Source organism: Quercus suber, unplaced genomic scaffold (genome assembly GCF_002906115.3).
Source record: "Quercus suber isolate HL8 unplaced genomic scaffold, Cork oak 2.0 scaffold_441, whole genome shotgun sequence".
Lineage (NCBI taxonomy): Eukaryota > Viridiplantae > Streptophyta > Magnoliopsida > Fagales > Fagaceae > Quercus > Quercus suber.
Genome location: NW_027069892.1, coordinates 10,072 through 20,904, shown reverse-complemented (window position 1 = coordinate 20,904; position 10,833 = coordinate 10,072). Strand labels below are relative to the sequence as shown.

General features: G+C 30.9%; 1 protein-coding gene across 1 annotated transcript; it reads left to right on the top strand.

Moving 5' to 3' along the window:
* Nucleotides 1–4,571: 4,571 nt before the first annotated feature.
* On the top strand, nucleotides 4,572–10,558 carry LOC112032045 (probable serine/threonine-protein kinase PBL3). Its single transcript, XM_024064744.2, has 6 exons — nucleotides 4,572–4,947; nucleotides 6,242–6,564; nucleotides 6,702–6,837; nucleotides 7,913–8,058; nucleotides 8,280–8,349; nucleotides 10,004–10,558. The coding sequence occupies exons 1-6, from the start codon at nucleotides 4,923–4,925 to the stop codon at nucleotides 10,330–10,332; spliced, it is 1,029 nt and encodes a 342-aa protein (XP_023920512.2). The 5' UTR covers nucleotides 4,572–4,922; the 3' UTR covers nucleotides 10,333–10,558.
* Nucleotides 10,559–10,833: the final 275 nt, after the last annotated feature.

Here is a 10,833-nt window from a genome sequence, read left to right as displayed (position 1 = left end):
CCCCCCCAAATATTTGGAAAAAATTTAGTAGGTATATATATATATATATAGGAGTTATCCTAACCCATCTGAAAATATTTAAGGAACTCTTAACATATGTAATTTATCTATGTGTTCATCTTAAATATATATATATATATATCTACTAAGTTTGACAAATAAATTACATATATATACTAAGAGATTTTAAACTCACGGCCTCACCTTCCATCTATTAATCTTATTCTTACAAAAAAAGAAGGAAGTGTCATTTGAGTTAGATTAAATTGGAGATTCAAAATTGGGATGCGGAAATACAAAGATAAAAACTTGAATTTAAGATGTTAATTGAAGTTCATCTTAAAGTTTATGATTATATAGGTGTAATGTTATGGAGAAATACAGGGTATAATATTGAGGTGATAAGTTTTGTTTTTGTATTTTATCCAATATACATCACCAACTAATTACAAAGTAAGCACCTTTCCTTCTTCACTTTAAGGGTCCATTTGATTGGAATGATAGAAAAGTGGGAAGATAAAAAATGAGAAAATGATGAAAAAGTGGAAGGATAAAAAAAATATAACATAAAAAAGCATAAGAAATTAATCGAAAATTGCTTTCTATATAAAAATAAATAAATAAATAAATAAACGCCTACCACAACTGACGAAAAAAGAAACATATATGAGCACTCAAAAAAAGGAATAAAAAAAGAAGAATAAGAAGGAAACTGGAAAAGTCTAAAAAAAGACCCACACACACCAAAATAAAATTAAAAAAAGCCAAAAGGTTCAAATGTCTAGTTTTGTTGGGAGTATATTTGTCCAAAAGCAACAAGGAAAGCTCCTTGTTTTCTCTCTATAATCTCTCCAAGTTGGAGAGACTGAGTTTTGGCGGGCTCAAAGAGAAAATACTCAGATCCCACTAGTTTTTTCTCACCCTTCCCCTCCTAACCAAACAACTACTCCAACAATTTTTTCTCCACTTTTCTCTCTTTTATTTTCCATTTACCAACTTTTCACTCTAACCAAACATTACTTAATAATGTTATCAAGCAAAGCAACAAGCATTAAAAGAATCCTCAACTTAAAAAAAAAAAAAACAAAAAAAAGAGGTTCTGCAAATTATATCACATTTAATATTTCTTTATTCCCATGTAATGTCAAGGAGTACCTCCATATGCAACATCGTCCACTTCTAGACATGCCTGCAAAATAAAAAAGAAAAGCTTGCAGATGAATTGAGAGAAACCAAGAAACATGAGAAATCTGAATGAAAATGATAGCAAAAATCATAACATGAAGAAATATGTGGAAATGAGAGGAAGATCTGATCTAGTTGATATACATTACTCCACATATATTTCGAAGCTAATCAAAATAAGCTTCAATTTAATTAACACTCCTTCAACAGTTCAAATAACCATGGACAATACTTAATAACCAACAATGTTACTATGTTAAATTAGAATTAATAGAAGTGGCTAGGAAATGAAAGGCAAGCCAAAAAAAAAAAAGATTAAATGTTTATGGTGCCTAATTCAGATGCTTGTTCCTCCAAACAAACTAGCAGAGATGTAAAATCTCAAATTTCTTTTGAGCTTTCATGACATCCAATAGAGAGTTAGCATCTAGGAAGCATTTGCACGGGTATCGGGCATAGGTATAATTGGTGACATGACAATTTTTGAAAAAGTATAACATAGATACGGTGAGAATATGTATATTAATTATATTAAATATATTTTTATTTATATTTTCATATATGCTAAGTATTTTTTTTTTCCATATAATATTAAACATATATTAATTTAAAGTAAATACATAACTATTAAATGATATTTAAAAATTAGAGTTGCCGTGTCCCATACCATACACATTGACATGGGCACAACGAAGCAAAATGCTGTGTCAGTGCTTTCTTGGTTAGCATATATCAGTGTCTGTCGAGTTGACCAACATAGACAATTCTTTCATCCTCTATTTTGAATAGATTATCCTGTTGAGTCATTGTTCGTCTGAGCTCACTATTCTTGATCACTAGGAGGCAAACTTGAAAGATCAAAACTGTTATTTCATTTTTTTTGTTGTGAAATTATAAATTCAAATTTCTTGCAGTTTTAAATATTTTTCGATAAGCTCATATTCTTGATCACTCAAAGAAATTTTCTCTGTAATAATTTGGTGTATGTGGGAGGGGGCTGCATACACTTAAAGGAATAGTAAGATACTCGAAAAGGTCTAGATATCCTTGTTTGTCAAAAAAAAAAAAAAAGTTATATATTATATATATATATATTTTTCTTTCCTAACTGTGTCTTGACACACTCAAACCGCCACTCTGGCAATATAATATAACTCTCAATTTGGCTCTCAAATGTAATGTTAGGATATTATGGAAGTTCTCGCATGGCTATGAGAATCGTTTGTGATCCTTGATGCTATGTGTGTACCACAGGAGGGCCACAAGGTCCACAATCACTTTCCTGGGAAATAAGGATCAAAGTGGCCATTGGTGCTGCTAGAGGGCTCTTTTTCTTCATGAGGCCAAACCACACGTCATATATCTTGACTTCAAGGCTTCTAATATCCTATTAGATGCGGTATGCTAAATTAAGAGCAAGACAATGGTTATATATGGGAATTGGCTTGGGTCAAGTGCTTCTGTGCATTAGATTTGTTGAGATGCTTGCACATGTCAAATATTTCTTATACACATCTCAATGGATCTAATGCACAGGAGCACTAAACCCAATCTTGCTTTGTCTGGAAGTAATTTGTGTCAACATTGTATATTTAAATTAATTCGGCATTGTGGATGCAGGAGTTCAATGCTAAGATTTCTGACCATGGGCCCTCGAAGGCTGCTGCCGCACGAGAATATGTTACTACAGGTCCGTAAAATATCCATTTTAAGCACTGTTGGTACTATTAAAAAATGATCATTGGATTAAATATATATATATATATTTTTGTTTTAAGAGAAAATTGATCTTATACAGCTCTAATTTTTTTTAATTTTCCCAAATTTTATTTAGAAGGGAAAAGAGAAACAAAATTCAACAATTGAAGTTATTTTTAGAAGATTCTCAAGAAAAAAAAAAAAAAATTTGTTTTTTAAAAAGGGTGTGGCTTGCCTCTAGTATATTTTTAACATAATATGTCATTTTATTTTAAATATATAATGACAAGTGGATTTTAATCTTAACTTTTATTTAGTTAGTAAATGATGTGATAGTCTCTCATTAAAACAAAAAAATGTATATAATATATATATATATATTTTTAAAGTACTAGAAGTAAGTCAAACTTTTATTAGAAATGCAATGTCCAAATCTTATAGTTTCGATTACTTAGCTCAAAGAATATATTTTATGGATCTATAGCACTTGAATATGTTGCCCCAGGTCCGTAACATATCCATGTTAAGCATCATTGTTACTATTAAAAAATGATCATTGGATTGGATATTTTTTTTTAGGAGAATTTGATCTTATGAATTTTTTTTTTTCTGTTTTTATTTATTTATTTATTAAATTCAGAAAGGAAAAAGAGAACAAAAATTCAACACTCGAAGTTGCATTGTAGAGATGTAATGTCCAAATCTAATAGTTCTAATTACTTTGCATAAAGAATATGAAGTAGAAACTATGAGGGCATGTTTGGTAACTATTTTTCTCCTTATTTTTATTTCCAAAATTAATTTTCTATTTTTGACACTAAAAAACTTGTTTGTAATTCAAAATGGACCGAAAACAAAACTATTTTCAAAACTCAATTTGTGAAAGAAATTGAAAACAAACAAAAAGTTGTTTTCAGTTTCTAGTTTTACAAAACCAATGAAAACAAGCATCTGATTTAATGAATTTGTTACATTTAATGAGTTAGCACCAGATTTCAAATCTCAGTAACAACAAATTTTAGTATTTTTTTTTTTTTAAATTTTCTATCTCCTCTCTTCTCTCACAAAGGATTTTCTCTCTTTATCTTGCAATTTTTTTTTTTTTTTTATCACCTCTGTTCTCTCGCATAGGGATTCCATATAGTTTGTGCACATAGAGTATAAACTATATAACATATAGCTTTATTGTAAATTTGTAATCACCCTACGTGCTACATTACATATTTGGATAATGATTTTCATTTGCTTTTTGTAAAAAGTATATAATCTTGTTTCAGCATCATCAAAATCACCAAACAATTTTCTATTTTTTTTTTAGATTTTTTTTTTTAATTTCAACTAACAAACATGTTTATGATTTCAGAAATACAAGAAAATTGTTTTTTTTTTTTCAAAAATAATTTTTTGAAAATAGAAAAAAAAAAAAANAGGAATAAGAAAATCTTGAGAAATTTGAGGTCATTTCTTTTATTTACTTTTGACACAAAATATAAATTCTATTCTATTCTAATCTATAAACCAAATTATTTATTTCACATTTAAAAGGTTTCAATAAAAAAAAAGAAGGATTTTTGAAGTGAACACGTGTCTTTCATCCCAATAAATATGGGAGGGAACGGAAGAAGTTCAAATAGGAGGAAATATACACCCCAAACAACAAGGTGTACTTCCTCCTCTACTTTGGTCCTCTTTCCCTTTTTTTTTTTTTTTTTTAGTTTACACACTTTACACTTTACAGTAGAAAAAGGGAAAATAGTGCAAAAGTTGTGTCTTTCTCTGCGTTTTCTCCTCAGTTTCCTTCCTCTTCCTTATTGTCTTTCTTAATCAAAACCCATTTTTTTCTCACGTAATTTTTTCAGTAATCTCCACCAAGTTTGGCAAACAAATTAAACTAGCTTCACGTGGAGACTTCTGGGTCATTCACATTTTTTTTTTTTTTTGCTTCACTTTTCCTTTTCTTCCGAAGATTCATGTTAATCCATGATGTGTTGCTAAGAATAGCAAGCAAAGATTGTGTCTTGTAAGAGAGAAAATATCCTATGGGCAACTGCCTAGGTTCTTCAGGTAAAGTAGATACCGCTCAAATCTCTCATGCCACTTCTGGTAACTCATAATCAATTCTATTTTGGTAGTAGTTAGTTCTTTGGCCTGAATCTTCTATTAAAGATTGGTTTTTATTTTTTCTTATGTGCAAGTTTTTTGGTGATGTGGGTTTTGAAGTTTGGAGGATAATTGACAGAATCTTTATGTCTTAAAATTTGTGATTTTTTGGGTTTGTTTTACTGGGTTTGGTGGTCTTTTTTGTTTGTTTTTTATTTTGGGTGGCGGCTGTTGAATATTTGAGCTTTTTTGATAAGTAAATTTGAGCTCTTTTTGCCTGTGTTTACGAAGAAAAAAAATTTTGGTAGGCGTTATGTGAATACTCTCTCTAGGTTTTGGCCCTGGTTTTATGTTCTGCTAGTCAATGTTCAGAAAATGGTAGATGTTTTTTTTTTCTAAATCATGGCCAAGATAGAATTTTTAGTGGGGTTTTAGTTTATTTGGTTGTTATAATATCTGTCTGCTTTACTTAATTAGATAATTTGTGATTCTAATGGTGGTGAATTTTTGGGTGTTTCTGCATTGCTGTTCTTGTTTATCGATTATAGTTTAGGCCTAAATGCATATAGTATCGCACTCTTTCTTTTGGGGGTTCGAATCTTTATGTAGGTCTTATTTTTGGGAGTAGGAACTGGTCGACCAGCGATCAATCTAATATTATTTTATTATTGGTTTACCTTGCGAGTGATTTTCGTAAATTAGCTGTTTGAAGAATCTAATTTAGCCGTATGCTTTAGGACTTTCTAAAACGTAGGCCTAATAACGTAGGCCTAAAAGCCCAATCCCTAGATATACATCTCATATATCTCTAATACCACTGAGCATGTGAATTTGAGTCTTCACATTATACGTTCTAAAATGAAAATATTGTGATTTTATGTACAGAAACCAGGATGGAATTTTATTATTTAAAAGATACATAGGATCCATAAAACATGGTCACACTTTATGATTCCCTAAGCATTGGAAAAAGTGGTGGATGAAAGGTTTACATAAAATAATTGATAGTTTACATTACATTTACCAGTACTTACTCCTGGAAATGAACTAAGGAATTATATGAGATAAGTGCGTAATGGATTTTGTATTAAGATCAAAATATGTTTCTAGCATGGTGAAGTTTGAACTAAAATATCTCTACTTAAGGAATAGTCCAAAATAGGTATAAGCTGGTTGAGATTGATTGGCTCTTGAGTTGTGGTAGAAATTGCCTGCATAAGTTGTTTGTGCTATAAGGAACTCTTTCTTCCCTTACCAGGATCAAGAGTCCCAAAATTTTCCATCAGAACCGAGCGTTCATCAGCTCCTTCCAGTCTGACCATTCAATCTTTCAGTGACAAGAGCAATGCTTCAAGTGAAATATTATCATCTCCAAATCTGAAAGCCTTAACTTTCAATGAGCTAAAGAACAGCACCAGAAATTTCCACCCGGACAGTTTTCTTGGTGAGGGACGATTTGGTTATGTTTTCAAAGGATGGATTGATGAATACACTTGTTCAGCTGCAAAGCCGGGATCAGGAATGGCTATTGCTGTCAAAAAGCTTAAATCTGAGCGTTTCCAAGGCCACAAGAAGTGGTTGGTAGGTCTCTTCTTATTGTATTCATATTTTTTGGGTTTTTTTTTTTGGGTTGGGGGGGGGGGGGGTGTTAGACTCCTCTATGCAATCTTATTAGTTATTATTCATGGCGTAATGACTGATATTGTCTCAAATTCCAGACTGAAGTTAATTATATTGGCCAACTTCATCATCCAAATCTGATTAAGCTAATTGGGTACTGTCTCGAGGGTGAGAACCGGCTTTTGGTCTATGAGTTCATGCCTAAAGGGAGTTTAGAGAATCATCTATTTAAAAGTATGTCCTACTTATGTTTATACTTACTAGATTCTTAATTCTTATGCTCAATCATAACAATGAGACATGGGGTCTTTTTATCTGTTTGGTTCCTCAGAGAAAAGAGAGAAAAAATAAAGTCTGCTTAAATGTTTATGGTGCCTAATTCAGATGCTTGTTCCTCCAAACAAACTAGCAGAGATGTAAAATCTCAAATTTCTTTTGAGCTTTCATGACATCCAAATAGAGAGTTAGCATCTAGGAAGCATTTGCACGGGTACGGGCATAGGTATAATGTGGTGACATGACAATTTTTGAAAAAGTATAACATAGATACGGTGAGAATATGTATATTAATTAATTATTAAATATATTTTTATTTATATTTTTCATATATTGTTAAGTATTTTTTTTTCCATATAATATTAAACATATATTAATTTAAAGTAAATACATAACTATTAAATGATATTTAAAAATTAGAGTGTGCCGTGTCCCATACCATACACATATGACATGGGCACAAGAAGCAAAATGCTGTGTCAGTGCTTTCTTGGTTAGCATATATCAGTGTCTGTCGAGTTGACCAACATAGACAATTCTTTCATCCTCTATTTTGGAATAGATTATCCTGTTGAGTCATTGTTCTCTGAGCTCACTATTCTTGATCACTAGGAGGCAAACTTGAAAGATCAAAACTGTTATTTCATTTTTTTGTTGTGAAATTATAAATTCAAATTTCTTGCAGTTTTAAATATTTTTCGATAAGCTCAGTATTCTTGATCACTCAATGAAATTTTTCTCTGTAATAATTTGGTGTATGTGGGACGGGGGGCTGCATACACTTAAAGGAATAGTAAGATACTCGAAAAGGTCTAGATATCCTTGTTTGTCAACAAAAAAAAAAAAAGTTTATATATATATATATATATATTTTTTCTTTCCTAACTGTGTCTTGACACACTCAAACCGCCACTCTGGCAATATAATATAACTCTCAGTTTGGCTCTCAAATGTAATGTTAGGATATTATGGAAGTTCTCGGCATGGCTATGAGAATCGTTTGTGATCCTTGATGCTATGTTGTGTACCACAGGAGGGCCACAAGGTCCACAATCACTTTCCTGGGAAATAAGGATCAAAGTGGCCATTGGTGCTGCTAGAGGGCTCTGTTTTCTTCATGAGGCCAAACCACACGTCATATATCTTGACTTCAAGGCTTCTAATATCCTATTAGATGCGGTATGCTAAATTAAGAGCAAGACAATGGTTATATATGGGAATTGGCTTGGGTCAAGTGCTTCTGTGCATTAGATTTGTTGAGATGCTTGCACATGTCAAATATTTCTTATACACATCTCAATGGATCTAATGCACAGGAGCACTAAACCCAATCTTGCTTTGTCTGGAAGTAATTTGTGTCAACATTGTATATTTAAATTAATTCGGCATTGTGGATGCAGGAGTTCAATGCTAAGATTTCTGACCATGGGCCCTCGAAGGCTGCTGCCGCACGAGAATATGTTACTACAGGTCCGTAAAATATCCATTTTAAGCACTGTTGGTACTATTAAAAAAATGATCATTGGATTAAATATATATATATATATATTTTGTTTTAAGAGAAAATTGATCTTATACAGCTCTAATTTTTTTTAATTTTCCCAAATTTTATTTAGAAGGGAAAAGAGAAACAAAATTCAACAATTGAAGTTATTTTTTAGAAGATTCTCAAGAAAAAAAAAAAAAAATTTGTTTTTTAAAAAGGGTGTGGCTTGCCTCTAGTATATTTTTAACATAATATGTCATTTTATTTTAAATATATAATGACAAGTGGATTTTAATCTTAACCTTTTATTTAGTTAGTAAATGATGTGATAGTCTCTCATTAAAACAAAAAAATGTATATATATATATATATATATATATTTTAAAGTACTAGAAGTAAGTCAAACCTTTTTATTAGAAATGCAATGTCCAAATCTTATAGTTTCGATTACTTAGCTCAAAGAATATATTTTATGGATCTATAGCACTTGAATATGTTGCCCCAGGTCCGTAACATATCCATGTTAAGCATCATTGTTACTATTAAAAAATGATCATTGGATTGGATATTTTTTTTTTAGGAGAAATTTGATCTTATGAATTTTTTTTTTCTGTTTTTATTTTATTTATTTATTAAATTCAGAAAGGAAAAAGAGAAACAAAATTCAACACTCGAAGTTGCATTGTAGAGATGTAATGTCCAAATCTAATAGTTCTAATTACTTTGCATAAAGAATATGAAGTAGAAACTATGAGGGCATGTTTGGTAACTATTTTTTCTCCTTATTTTTTATTTCCAAAATTAATTTTCTATTTTTGACACTAAAAAACTTGTTTGGTAATTCAAAATGGACCGAAAACAAAATCTATTTTCAAAACTCAATTTGTGAAAGAAATTGAAAACAAACAAAAAGTTGTTTTCAGTTTCTAGTTTACAAAAACCAATGAAAACAAGCATCTGATTTAATGAATTTGTTACATTTAATGAGTTAGCACCAGATTTCAAATCTCAGTAACAACAAATTTTAGTATTTTTTTTTTTTTTTAAATTTTCTATCTCCTCTCTTCTCTCACAAAGGATTTTCTCTCTTTATCTTGCAATTTTTTTTTTTTTTTTATCACCTCTGTTCTCTCGCATAGGGATTCCATATAGCTTTGTGCACATAGAGTATAAACTATATAACATATAGCTTTATTGTAAATTTGTAATCACCCTACGTGCTACATTACATATTTGGATAATGATTTTCATTTGCTTTTTGTAAAAAGTATATAATCTTGTTTCAGCATCATCAAAATCACCAAACAAATTTTCTATTTTTTTTTTAGATTTTTTGTTTTTAATTTCAACTAACCAAACATGTTTATGATTTCAGAAATACAAGAAAATTGTTTTTTTTTTTTCAAAAATAATTTTTTGAAAATAGAAAAAAAAAAAAAACTGTTACCAAACATAACCTTAAGTTTTTTGTCACTATTTTAATTTTCTAGCCCTTTGTTGAAGTAGAAGAGTAGTAGTTGTGGATAAAAGAGAGAAAAATAAAGTCTGAGTTATCAAATAAAAGTTTGCATATTAAATAAGGTATGATTAACGGGTGCGCATCCGTTAAAAGTTGCTGAGGTTTTCTTTATTGAACAGGTCGGGTGACAACAAAAAATGATGTCTATAGTTTTGGGGTTCTGTTGCTAGAACTATTATCTGGACGACGTGCTATTAATAGGACAAAAGTTGGTACTGAGCAGATTTTGGTAAACTGGGCAAAACCATATTTGGGTGACAAAAAGCAATTGTTCCGTATTATGGACACAAACTTGAAGGGCCAGTATCCCCAAAAAGGAGCCTATATGATTGCCACCCTTGCCTTGAAGTGCCTAAGCACTGAAGCTAAATTTAGACCTAAAATGGGAGAGGTACTTGTAACCCTAGAACAGCTTGTAAACCTCAAAATGACTCACTTTGTTTTTTGAATTTGAAATAGAGAATTCAATATTTAAAAGGATTTTAATGGTTATTGTTTATGTTAAGGATCATTAGTAGAATTCTTCATCAAGATTAGATAGAAGTCTAGAAGAGTCTCTATAATGAACAAAGAAATCTAGAGTAATAACATCGAGGTGCTGCCTACCAGGGACTCTTTGAGACTCTTTGATACTTAAGTTGGGCACAACAACGTATGTGTACCTCTTTTGGTCATGGGAGATTGTTGTATATAGTCTTTCTTGTATTAGTTGTTGGAGGCCTTTTAAGATTATGCTTTTATGTCTAAGGTGACATTCATGGTGCATTAATGACCATTTATGATCCCTGCAATGGTTGTTTGTTCGTTGTAGTCTGTGCCTTTTGAGATTCCGTACCTAAAAACATTTAATTTGACATGACTAAGCCCATTAGATCGTGGACAAGTGTCATTTCTTAGTTGTTCGGATGTGCAATTGTGCTTTCTCGATTTTCCCGCGCCTTGAATTTCA

What these genes read in the sequence shown, in the direction of transcription:
- LOC112032045 (XM_024064744.2), top strand. Translation starts at nt 4,923, where the DNA reads ATGGGCAACTGCCTAGGTTCTTCAG. An exon ending in CAACTGCCTAGGTTCTTCAG is followed by an intron (nt 4,948 to 6,241) that starts GTAAAGTAGATA and finishes TTCCCTTACCAG; the next exon opens with GATCAAGAGTCCCAAAATTT. An exon ending in CTAATATCCTATTAGATGCG is followed by an intron (nt 8,059 to 8,279) that starts GTATGCTAAATT and finishes TTGTGGATGCAG; the next exon opens with GAGTTCAATGCTAAGATTTC.